General features: G+C 48.2%; 2 protein-coding genes across 2 annotated transcripts in view; one reads left to right on the top strand and one right to left on the bottom strand.

Annotated features, from left to right (window-relative positions):
* The window catches only part of LOC115187885 (CUB and sushi domain-containing protein 3-like), a 1,475,978-nt gene that overhangs the window by 106,556 nt on the left and 1,356,026 nt on the right, over positions 1 to 13,396 (top strand).
* Positions 1 to 13,396, bottom strand: part of LOC115187879 (eukaryotic translation initiation factor 3 subunit H) — an 83,258-nt gene that overhangs the window by 12,329 nt on the left and 57,533 nt on the right. Inside the window, exon 5 of the mRNA XM_029746920.1 lies at positions 8,787 to 8,936. Within this exon, the coding sequence (XP_029602780.1) occupies positions 8,787 to 8,936 (150 nt within the window). The remainder of the gene's footprint in view (positions 1 to 8,786; positions 8,937 to 13,396) is intronic.

The following is a 13,396-nucleotide window of genomic DNA, read 5'->3' as shown; positions in this document are numbered from 1 at the left end:
CTATACTAATACCACAACACCATGGACTAATACCACGGACTAATACCACAACACTATACTAATACCACAACACCATGGACTAATACCACAACACTATGGACTAATACCACAACACTATGGACTAATACCACAACACTATACTAATACCACAACACCATGGACTAATACCACAACACCATGGACTAATACCACAACACCACGGACTAATACCACAACACTATGGACTAATAGAACACAAGAGATCCTCTCTTCTAATAGGCCTACATGCCAACAGGAATGAGATATAATACGGTATAAATAATGGCAAGGACATGTCATGATGACTGTTAAGAGTGACCTGGTTTCAGAAGGAACAAAACATTGTTCTCAGAATATGACAATGACAAATGTGGCCCGATGTGAAACTGACAGAGTGGAAATTACATCAAATCTATTACCTGTTAAGATTTGACGCATCTCTGTCCACACAGACAGAAGGACGAAGCATCTCTGTCCACACAGACAGAAGGACGAAGCATCTCTGTCCACCGGACAGAAGGACGAAGCATCTCTGTCACACCGCACAGAAGGACGAAGCATCTCTGTCCACACGGACAGAAGGACGAAGCATCTCTGTCCACACAGACAGAAGGACGAAGCATCTCTGTCCACACAGACAGAAGGACGAAGCATCTCTGTCCACACAGACAGAAGGACGAAGCATCTCTGTCCACACAGACAGAAGGACGAAGCATCTCTGTCCACACAGACAGAAGGACGAAGCATCTCTGTCCACGCGGACAGAAGGACGAAGCATCTCTGTCCACGCGGACAGAAGGACGAAGCATCTCTGTCCACGCGGACAGAAGGACGAAGCATCTCTGTCCACACGGACAGAAGGACGAAGCATCTCTGTCCACACAGACAGAAGGACGAAGCATCTCTGTCCACACAGACAGAAGGACGAAGCATCTCTGTCCACACAGACAGAAGGACGAAGCATCTCTGTCCACACGACAGAAGGACGAAGCATCTCTGTCCACACAGGACAGAAGGACGAAGCATCTCTGTCCACACAGACAGAAGGACGAAGCATCTCTGTCCACACAGACAGAGGACGAAAGCATCTCTGTCCACGCAGACAGAAGGACGAAGCATCTCTGTCCACGCAGACAGAAGGACGAAGCATCTCTGTCCACACAGACAGAAGGACGAAGCATCTCTGTCCACGCAGACAGAAGGACGAAGCATCTCTGTCCACACAGACAGAAGGACGAAGCATCTGTCCACACAGACAGAAGGACGAAGCATCTCTGTCCACACAGACAGAAGGACGAAGCATCTCTGTCCACACAGACAGAAGGACGAAGCATCTCTGTCCACACAGACAGAAGGACGAAGCATCTCTGTCCACACAGACAGAAGGACGAAGCATCTCTGTCCACACAGACAGAAGGACGAAGCATCTCTGTCCACACAGACAGAAGGACGAAGCATCTCTGTCCACACAGACAGAAGGACGAAGCATCTCTGTCCACACAGACAGAAGGACGAAGCATCTCTGTCCACACAGACAGAAGGACGAGCATCTCTGTCCAGAAGGACGAAGCATCTCTGTCCACACGGACAGAAGGACGAAGCATCGCACGAGGCAATCTGACAACTTCAGAAAACGATTTGGCCGTGCCAGACATTTCATGGCTAGAATCCACAGCAGGGCCCCACAGGGGAACTATTCATACCCGTTGACTTATTCCACATTTTGTTGTGCTACAGCCTGAATTCAAAATGGATTCCATTTATTTAAAACAAAAAAAGTCACCCATCTTCACACAATACCCCCATAATGAAAAAGTGAAAACATGTTTTTTTGAAAATGAAATATTTAATTTATATAAGTATTCACACACACACACACACACACACACGCACACGCACATGCACACACACACACACACACACACACACGCGGCAATACTTTGTAAAAGCACTTTAGGCAGTGATTACAGCGGAGAGACTTTCTGGGATGTCTCTAAAAGCTTTCCACACCTGGAGTGTGTAAAACACCACTATTATTTTTTTAATGATTCAAGCTCTGTCAAATTGGTTGTTGATCATTGCCATAGATTTTCAAGTAGATTTAAGTCTAAACTGTAACTCGGCATCTCAGGAATATTCACAGTATTTTTGGTATTCATCTCCAGTGTAGTGTTGGCCTTGTGTTTTAGGTTAATGTCCTGCTGAAATGTGAATTAATCTCCTACTGTCTGGAGGAAAGCAGAACCAGGTTTTCACCTGCGCTTAGCTTCATTAAGTTTTTTTTATCCTGAAAAACTCCCTAGTCCTTAGCGATTACAAGCATACCCATAACATGATGCATCCACCACTATGCTAGAAAATATGTAGACTGGTACTCAGTAATGTGTTGTATTTGCCCCAAACATAACACTTTGTATTCGGGACCAAAAATCTATTTGCGTTGCCAAATGTTTTGCAGTATTACTTTAGTGCCTTGTTGCAAACAGGATGCATGTTTTGGAAAAATTGTTAGCTGTCATTTCGGTTAGCATTGTGGAGTAACTATAATGAACAAAAATATAAATGCAACATGTAAAGTGTTGGTCCCATGTTTCATGAACTGAAATAAGATCCCAGAAATGTTCCACGCGCACCAAAAACATCTGAAATTGTGCACAAATATGTTTACATTCCTGTTAGTGAGCATTTCTCCTTTGCCAAGATAATCCATTCACCTGACAGTTGCAGCATATCAAGAAAGTGATTAAACAGCATGATCATTACACAGGTGCCCCCTGTGCTGGGGACAATTAAAGGCCACTCTGAAATATTAAAATGTGCAGTTGTGTCACACAACACAATGACACACGTCTCAAGTTCAGGGAATGTGCAATTGGCATGCTGACTGCAGGAATGACCACCAGAGCTGTTGTCAGAGAATTTAATGTCTGTCAGGAAGACCAGCAGTTCATAACTCAGTCTTCTGCATGTTTAATGAGGGACCACTGTTAATCCATTGGATATCAATAATGAAGTCAATACCTAGGATTCATTCCAAATGGCACCCTATTCCCTATATAGGGCTCTCTGGTCAAACAGTAGTGCGCTATATAGGGAATAGGGTGCCATCTATATAGGGAATAGGGTGCCATCTATATAGGGAGTAGGGTGCCATCTATATAGGGAGTAGGGTGCCATCTATATAGGGAGTAGGGTGCCATCTATATAGGGAGTAGGGTGCCATCTATATAGGGAATAGGGTGCCATCTATATAGGGAATAGGGTGCCATCTATATAGGGAATAGGGTGCCATCTATATAGGGAATAGGGTGCCATCTATATAGGGAGTAGGGTGCCATCTATATAGGGAGTAGGGTGCCATCTATATAGGGAATAGGGTGCCATCTATATAGGGAGTAGGGTGCCATCTATATAGGGAGTAGGGTGCCATCTATATAGGGAGTAGGGTGCCATCTATATAGGGAGTAGGGTGCCATCTATATAGGGAGTAGGGTGCCATCTATATAGGGAGTAGGGTGCCATCTATATAGGGAATAGGGTGCCATCTATATAGGGAATAGGGTGCCATTTGGGATGCAAACAGCTCTAAATGGATCAAAGCGCCTCAGAGGAATCTCAATTATCACAGTTAGAGAGGAAGTAGTGAGGGGAAATGGCTTTTATAACACAGAGAGGAAGTAGTGAGGGGAAATGGCTTTTATAACACAGAGAGGAAGTAGTGAGGGGAAATGGCTTTTTATAACACAGAGAGGAAGTAGTGAGGGGAAATGGCTTTTTATAACACAGAGAGGAAGTAGTGAGGGGAAATGGCTTTTATAACACAGAGAGGAAGTAGTGAGGGGAAATGGCTTTTTATAACACAGAGAGGAAGTAGTGAGGGGAAATGGCTTTTTATAACACAGAGAGGAAGTAGTGAGGGGAAATGGCTTTTTATAACACAGAGAGGAAGTAGTGAGGGGAAATGGCTTTTATAACACAGAGAGGAAGTAGTGAGGGGAAATGGCTTTTATAACACAGAGAGGAAGTAGTGAGGGGAAATGGCTTTTATAACACAGAGAGGAAGTAGTGAGGGGAAATGGCTTTTATAACACAGAGAGGAAGTAGTGAGGGGAAATGGCTTTTATAACACAGAGAGGAAGTAGTGAGGGGAAATGGCTTTTATAACACAGAGAGGAAGTAGTGAGGGGAAATGGCTTTTTATAACACAGAGAGGAAGTAGTGAGGGGAAATGGCTTTTATAACACAGAGAGGAAGTAGTGAGGGGAAATGGCTTTTTAAAACACACCTTCTAGGGCACTAGGATAGACAGCCCCTACCTTCTAGGGCACTAGGATAGACAGCCCCTACCTTCTTGGGCACTAGGATAGACAGCCCCTAGCCCCTACCTTCTAGGGCACTAGGATAGACAGCCCCTAGCCCCTACCTTCTAGGGCACTAGGATATACAGCCCCTAGCCCCTACCTTCTAGGGCACTAGGATAGACAGCCCCTACCTTCTAGGGCACTAGGATAAACAGCCCCTAGCCCCTACCTTCTAGGGCACTAGGATAGACAGCCCCTAACCCCTACCTTCTAGGGCACTAGGATAGACAGCCCCTAACCCCTACCTTCTAGGGCACTAGGATAAACAGCCCCTAGCCCCTACCTTCTAGGGCACTAGGATAGACAGCCCCTAGCCCCTACCTTCTAGGGCACTAGGATAGACAGCCCCTAACCCCTACCTTCTAGGGCACTAGGATAGACAGCCCCTAGCCCCTACCTTCTAGGGCACTAGGATAGACAGCCCCTACCTTCTAGGGCACTAGGATAGACAGCCCCTACCTTCTAGGGCACTAGGATAGACAGCCCCTACCTTCTAGGGCACTAGGATAGACAGCCCCTACCTTCTAGGGCACTAGGATAGACAGCCCCTACCTTCTAGGGCACAAGGATAGACAGCCCCTACCTTCTAGGGCACAAGGATAGACAGCCCCTAGCCCCTACCTTCTAGGGCACTAGGATAGACAGCCCCTTGCCCCTACCTTCTAGGGCACTAGGATAGACAGCCCCTTGCCCCTACCTTCTAGGGCACTAGGATAGACAGCCCCTAGCCCCTACCTTCTAGGGCACTAGGATAAACAGCCCCTTGCCCCTACCTTCTAGGGCACTAGGATAAACAGCCCCTAGCCCCTACCTTCTAGGGCACTAGGATATACAGCCCCTAGCCCCTACCTTCTAGGGCACTAGGATAGACAGCCCCTACCTTCTAGGGCACTAGGATAGACAGCCCCTAGCCCCTACCTTCTAGGGCACTAGGATAGACAGCCCCTACCTTCTAGGGCACTAGGATAGACAGCCCCTACCTTCTAGGGCATTAGGATAAACAGCCCCTAGCCCCTACCTTCTAGGGCACTAGGATAGACAGCCCCTACCTTCTAGGGCACTAGGATAGACAGCCCCTAGCCCCTACCTTCTAGGGCACTAGGATAGACAGCCCCTTGCCCCTACCTTCTAGGGCACTAGGATAGACAGCCCCTTGCCCCTACCTTCTAGGGCACTAGGATAGACAGCCCCTAGCCCCTACCTTCTAGGGCACTAGGATAAACAGCCCCTTGCCCCTACCTTCTAGGGCACTAGGATAGACAGCCCCTAGCCCCTACCTTCTAGGGCACTAGGATAGACAGCCCCTTGCCCCTACCTTCTAGGGCACTAGGATAGACAGCCCCTAGCCCCTACCTTCTAGGGCACTAGGATAAACAGCCCCTTGCCCCTACCTTCTAGGGCACTAGGATAGACAGCCCCTAGCCCCTACCTTCTAGGGCACTAGGATAGACAGCCCCTTGCCCCTACCTTCTAGGGCACTAGGATAGACAGCCCCTACCTTCTAGGGCACTAGGATATACAGCCCCTAGCCCCTACCTTCTAGGGGCACTAGGATAGACAGCCCCTACCTTCTAGGGCACTAGGATAGACAGCCCCTAGCCCCTACCTTCTAGGGCACTAGGATAGACAGCCCCTACCTTCTAGGGCACTAGGATAGACAGCCCCTACCTTCTAGGGCATTAGGATAAACAGCCCCTTGCCCCTACCTTCTAGGGCACTAGGATAGACAGCCCCTAGCCCCTACCTTCTAGGGCACTAGGATAGACAGCCCTAGCCCCTACCTTCTAGGGCACTAGGATAGACAGCCCCTAGCCCCTACCTTCTAGGGCACTAGGATAGACAGCCCCTAGCCCCTACCTTCTAGGGCACTAGGATAGACAGCCCCTAGCCCCTACCTTCTAGGGCACTAGGATAGACAGCCCCTAGCCCCTACCTTCTAGGGCACTAGGATAGACAGCCCCTAGCCCCTACCTTCTAGGGCACTAGGATAGACAGCCCCTAGCCCCTACCTTCTAGGGCACTAGGATAGACAGCCCCTAGCCCCTACCTTCTAGGGCACTAGGATAGACAGCCCCTAGCCCCTACCTTCTAGGGCACTAGGATAGACAGCCCCTAGCCCCTACCTTCTAGGGCACTAGGATAGACAGCCCCTAGCCCCTACCTTCTAGGGCACTAGGATAGACAGCCCCTAGCCCCTACCTTCTAGGGCACTAGGATAGACAGCCCCTAGCCCCTACCTTCTAGGGCACTAGGATAGACAGCCCCTAGCCCCTACCTTCTAGGGCACTAGGATATACAGCCCCTAGCCCCTACCTTCTAGGGCACTAGGATAGACAGCCCCTACCTTCTAGGGCACTAGGATAGACAGCCCCTAGCCCCTACCTTCTAGGGCACTAGGATAGACAGCCCCTACCTTCTAGGGCACTAGGATAGACAGCCCCTACCTTCTAGGGCATTAGGATAAACAGCCCCTAGCCCCTACCTTCTAGGGCACTAGGATAGACAGCCCCTACCTTCTAGGGCACTAGGATAGACAGCCCCTAGCCCCTACCTTCTAGGGCACTAGGATAGACAGCCCTTGCCCCTACCTTCTAGGGCACTAGGATAGACAGCCCCTTGCCCCTACCTTCTAGGGCACTAGGATAGACAGCCCCTAGCCCCTACCTTCTAGGGCACTAGGATAAACAGCCCCTTGCCCCTACCTTCTAGGGCACTAGGATAGACAGCCCCTAGCCCCTACCTTCTAGGGCACTAGGATAGACAGCCCCTTGCCCCTACCTTCTAGGGCACTAGGATAGACAGCCCCTAGCCCCTACCTTCTAGGGCACTAGGATAAACAGCCCCTTGCCCCTACCTTCTAGGGCACTAGGATAGACAGCCCCTAGCCCCTACCTTCTAGGGCACTAGGATAGACAGCCCCTTGCCCCTACCTTCTAGGGCACTAGGATAGACAGCCCCTACCTTCTAGGGCACTAGGATATACAGCCCCTAGCCCCTACCTTCTAGGGCACTAGGATAGACAGCCCCTACCTTCTAGGGCACTAGGATAGACAGCCCCTAGCCCCTACCTTCTAGGGCACTAGGATAGACAGCCCCTACCTTCTAGGGCACTAGGATAGACAGCCCCTACCTTCTAGGGCATTAGGATAACAGCCCCTTGCCCCTACCTTCTAGGGCACTAGGATAGACAGCCCCTACCTTCTAGGGCACTAGGATAGACAGCCCCTAGCCCCTACCTTCTAGGGCACTAGGATAGACAGCCCCTAGCCCCTACCTTCTAGGGCACTAGGATAGACAGCCCCCTAGCCCCTACCTTCTAGGGCACTAGGATAGACAGCCCCTAGCCCCTACCTTCTAGGGCACTAGGATAGACAGCCCCTAGCCCCTACCTTCTAGGGCACTAGGATAGACAGCCCCTAGCCCCTACCTTCTAGGGCACTAGGATAGACAGCCCCTAGCCCCCTACCTTCTAGGGCACTAGGATAGACAGCCCCTAGCCCCTACCTTCTAGGGCACTAGGATAGACAGCCCCTAGCCCCTACCTTCTAGGGCACTAGGATAGACAGCCCCTAGCCCCTACCTTCTAGGGCACTAGGATAGACAGCCCCTAGCCCCTACCTTCTAGGGCACTAGGATAGACAGCCCCTAGCCCCTACCTTCTAGGGCACTAGGATAGACAGCCCCTAGCCCCTACCTTCTAGGGCACTAGGATAGACAGCCCCTAGCCCCTACCTTCTAGGGCACTAGGATAGACAGCCCCTAGCCCCTACCTTCTAGGGCACTAGGATAGACAGCCCCTAGCCCCTACCTTCTAGGGCACTAGGATAGACAGCCCCTACCTTCTAGGGCACTAGGATAAACAGCCCCTAGCCCCTACCTTCTAGGGCACTAGGATAGACAGCCCCTAGCCCCTACCTTCTAGGGCACTAGGATATACAGCCCCTAGCCCCTACCTTCTAGGGCACTAGGATAGACAGCCCCTAGCCCCTACCTTCTAGGGCACTAGGATAGACAGCCCCTACCTTCTAGGGCACTAGGATAAACAGCCCCTAGCCCCTACCTTCTAGGGCACTAGGATAGACAGCCCCTAGCCCCTCACCTTCTAGGGCACTAGGATAGACAGCCCCTAGCCCCTACCTTCTAGGGCACTAGGATAGACAGCCCCACTAACACCCCTACCTTCTAGGGCACTAGGATAGACAGCCCCTACCTTCTAGGGCACTAGGATAGACAGCCCCTAGCCCCTACCTTCTAGGGCACTAGGATAGACAGCCCCTAGCCCCTACCTTCTAGGGCACTAGGATAGACAGCCCCTAGCCCCTACCTTCTAGGGCACTAGGATAGACAGCCCCTAGCCCCTACCTTCTAGGGCACTAGGATAGACAGCCCCAGCACCAAGCCACATACCTGCTGGAGAGGTTGAGCAGTTCGTGTTTGTCGGCCACAGCACACTTCTCCTCCAGTTCCCACATCAGAACGTTGATCAGATGGGAGTTCTTGATCACGATGGGAACCTCCTCAAACATGTGTTCAAAACCAATCATGGCCTTCTTCAATCTGGGGAGGAGGGAGAGAAAACAATCACTTCAGTTCAATTCAAAGTCAATTACATTCAATCCAAAGTCAATTACATTTAATCCAGTTCCATTCAAAGTCAATGACATTCAACCCAGTTCAATTCAAAGTCAATTACATTCAATCCAGTTCAATTCAAAGTCAGTTACATTCAATTCAAAGTCAATTACACTCAATCCAAAGTCAATTACATTCAATTCAAAGTCAATTACATTCAACCCAGTTCAATCCAAAGTCAATTACATTCAATCCAGTTCAATTCAAAGTCAATTACATTCAATTCAAAGTCAATTACATTCAATTCAAAGTCAATTACATTCAATCCAGTTCAATTCAAAGTCAATTACATTCAATTCAAAGTCAATTACATTCAATCCAGTTCAATTCAAAGTCAATTACATTCAATTCAAAGTCAATTACATTCAATTCAAAGTCAATTACATTCAATCCAGTTCAATTCAAAGTCAATTACATTCAATTCAAAGTCAATTACATTCAATCCAGTTCAATTCAAAGTCAATTACATTCAAACAGTTCAATCAAAAGTCAATTACATTCAATCCAGTTCAATTCGATTTGATTGCCAGCTCCACAAAATGTAGTATAATGTACTAATTTGCCATGTGTGTTTATAAAGCTGGATCATATAGACAGCAGTCATGGTAAACTAACAGTAGAGACAACATAACATAACAGTAGTGTCTAGTATAAAGCTGGATCATATAGACAGTAGAGAACATAACATAGGACAGTATTGTCTAGTCTAATTCAGTGCAGTCTCTCTTCCTGCCTTTCATTTAAAAGATAACAAAAAACAGCAGCTTATAAAACATCAAATACCACCACACGGAAGAACCCATCATAGAAAACTGAAGCACTCCTTTGAAATAATATATTATTCATATTGTCCTCATAATAACGGTGGTGAAATGAGCCTCGCTAGCCGAGCAAATAGAGCTGCTATTGTCCTCCTGGCCTTTCAATCAGCAGCGTATTCAGAGACACTGATGAGGACCCGGTCCATAAAAACAGGGTTCCTAGTCATTATCACAACATAGCCAAACATTATCACAAAACAGAAAAGAACATTTCTTATTGGACAAAATGCAGGTAGTCCCTCGTTGTTTCAGTCTCGTTTTCTCCAACTTGGTGCCTATAATGAACACGACCCAGCAAAACGAAGGAAAAGCTCAACAATGAACTGGACAGAGAGTCAGATAGAGTCAGTGGCTAAGCAACCAGCCAATAAATGAGCAACTGACCCCAGAGGGGAAATAACTACTAGGCTGATACGTGGGTGGGGGGGGGGGGGGGGGGGGGGGGTAGAGGTAGGGAGGGAAGGGTGGGGGGGGGTAGGGAGGGAGGGAGGTAGGGAAGGGTGGGGGGGTAGGGAGGGAGGTGGGGAGGTAGGGAGGGAGGTGGGGGGGGTAAGTGAGTAGGTAGGTAGGTAGGTAGGTAGGTAGGTAGGTAGGTAGGTAGGTAGGTAGGTAGGTAGGTAGGTAGGTAAGTGGGTAGGTAGGTGGGTAGGTAGGTAGAGGTAGGTAAAGGTAGGTAGGTAAGTGGGTAGGTAAAGGTAGGTAGGTAGAGGTAGGTAGGTAAGTGGGTAGGTAGGTAGGTAGAGGTAGGTAAAGATAGGTAGAGGTAGGTAAAGGTAGGTAGGTAGAGGTAGGTAGGTAGGTAGGTAGAGGTAGGTAAAGGTAGGTAGGTAGGTAGGTAGGTAGAGGTAGGTAGGTAGGTAAGTGGGTAGGTAAAGGTAGGTAGGTAGGTAGGTAGGTAGAGGTAGGTAGGTAAGTGGGTAGGTAGGTAGAGGTAGGTAGGTAGGTAGGTAGAGGTAGGTAGGTAAGTGGGTAGGTAGGTAGAGGTAGGTAGGTAAGTGGGTAGGTAGCTAGGTAGGTAAAGGTAGGTAGGTAAGTGGGTAGGTAGGTAAGTGGGTAGGTAGGTAGAGGTAGGTAAAGGTAGGTAGGTAAGTGGGTAGGTAAAGGTAGGTAGGTAGAGGTAGGTAGGTAGGTAAAGGTAGGTAGGTAGAGGTAGGTAGGTAAGTGGGTAGGTAGGTAAAGGTAGGTAGAGGTAGGTAAAGGTAGGTAGGTAGGTAGGTAGAGGTAGGTAGGTAAGTGGGTAGGTAAAGGTAGGTAGGTAGGTAGGTAGGTAGAGGTAGGTAGGTAAGTGGGTAGGTAGGTAGAGGTAGGTAGGTAGGTAGGTAGGTAGAGGTAGGTAGGTAAGTGGGTAGGTAGGTAGAGGTAGGTAGGTAAGTGGGTAGGTAGGTAAGGGTAGGTAGAGGTAGGTAGGTAGGTAGAGGTAGGTAAAGGTAGGTAGGTAGAGGTAGGTAAAGGTAGGTAGGTAGAGGTAGGTAAAGGTAGGTAGGTAGAGGTAGGTAGGTAGAGGTAGGTAGGTAGGTAAGTGGGTAGGTAAAGGTAGGTAGGTAAAGGTAGGTAGGTAGAGGTAGGTAGGTAAAGGTAGGTAGGTAGGTAAAGGTAGGTAGGTAGAGGTAGGTAGGTAAGTGGGTAGGTAGGTAGAGGTAGGTAGGTAAGTGGGTAGGTAGGTAAGGGTAGGTAGAGGTAGGTAGGTAGGTAGAGGTAGGTAAAGGTAGGTAGGTAGAGGTAGGTAAAGGTAGGTAGGTAGAGGTAGGTAGGTAAGTGGGTAGGTAGGTAGAGGTAGGTAGGTAAAGGTAGGTAAGTGGGTAGGTAGGTAAGTGGGTAGGTAGGTAGAGGTAGGTAAAGGTAGGTAGGTAAGTGGATAGGTAAAGGTAGGTAGGTAGAGGTAGGTAGGTAGGTAAAGGTAGGTAGGTAGAGGTAGGTAGGTAAGTGGGTAGGTAGGTAGAGGTAGGTAGGTAAGTGGGTAGGTAGGTAAGGGTAGGTAGAGGTAGGTAGGTAGGTAGGTAGAGGTAGGTAAAGGTAGGTAGGTAGAGGTAGGTAGGTAAGTGGGTAGGTAGGTAGAGGTAGGTAGGTAAGTGGGTAGGTAGGTAAGTGGGTAGGTAGGTAAAGGTAGGTAGGTAGGTAAAGGTAGGTAGGTAAGTGGGTAGGTAGGTAAGTGGGTAGGTAGGTAGAGGTAGGTAGGTAAGTGGGTAGGTAGGTAAAGGTAGGTAGGTAAGTGGGTAGGTAGGTAGGTAGGTAGGTAGGTAAAGGTAGGTAGGTAAGTGGGTAGGTAGGTAGAGGTAGGTAGGTAAGTGGGTAGGTAGGTAGAGGTAGGTAGGTAAGTGGGTAGGTAGAGGTAGGTAGGTAAGTGGGTAGGTAAAGGTAGGTAGGTAAGTGGGTAGGTAAAGGTAGGTAGGTAAGTGGGTAGGTAGGTAAGTGGGTAGGTAAAGGTAGGTAGGTAAGTGGGTAGGTAGAGGTAGGTAGGTAGAGGTGGGTAAGTAGGTACCAGTGGGTAAGTAGGTAGGGGTGGGTAGTAGATGTGTGGGTGGGTAGGTAGGTAGGTGTGTAGGGGTAGGGGGGATGGTAGGGGGGTAGTAGGTGGGTGGGTAGGGATGGGGGTAGGTAGTAGAGGTTGGCATGGCCAATTAATTAGGGCCGACTTCAAGTTCTCACAACAAATCGGTAATCAGCCTTTTTTGACGCTGATTATAGCCGATTACATTGCACTCCACGAGGAGACTGCGTGGCAGGCTGACCACCTGTTACGCGAGTGCAGCAAGGAGCCAAGGTAAGTTGCTAGCTAGCATTAAACTTATCTTATAAAAAAACAATCAATCTTCACATAATCACCTGTTAACCTAGTAATATCATCAACCATGTGTAGTTAACTAGCTTGTCCTGCGTTGCCTCTTAATTTATCGTTGAATCACAGCCTACTTCAACTTCGCCAGACGGGTGATGATTTAACAAAAGCACATTCGCAAAAAAAGCACAATCGTTGCACCAATGTACCTAACCATAAACAAATGCTTTTCTTAAAATCAATACACAAGTATATATTTTTAAACCGGCATATTTAGTTAAAAGAAATTCATGTTAGTAGGCAATATTAACTAGAGAAATTGTGTCACTTCTCTGGTGTTCAGTGCAAGCAGAGTCAGGGTATATGCAGCAGTTTGGGCCGCCTGGCTCGCTGTGAACTGTGTGAAGACCATTTCTTCCTAACAAAGACCGTAATTAATTTGCCAGAATTGTACATAATAATGACATAACATTGAAGGTTGTGCAATGTAACAGGAATATTTAAACTTAGGGATGCCATCCGTTAGATAAAATACGGAACGGTTCCGTACTTCACTGAAAGAATAAACGTTTGGTTTTTGAAATTATAGTTCCTGGATTTGACCATATTAATGACCTAAGGCTCATATTTCTGTGTTTATTATATTATAATTAAGTCTATGATTTGATATTTGATAGAGCAGTCCGACTGAGCGGTGGTAGGCACCAGCAGGCTCGTAAGCATTCATTCAAACAACACTTTACTGCGTTTGCCAGCAGCTCTTAGCAATGCTTGAGGCACAGCGCTGT

Source organism: Salmo trutta, unplaced genomic scaffold (genome assembly GCF_901001165.1).
Source record: "Salmo trutta unplaced genomic scaffold, fSalTru1.1, whole genome shotgun sequence".
In the NCBI taxonomy this organism is placed as follows: Eukaryota; Metazoa; Chordata; class Actinopteri; order Salmoniformes; family Salmonidae; genus Salmo; species Salmo trutta.
This window is presented reverse-complemented; position numbering and strand designations above follow the sequence as displayed.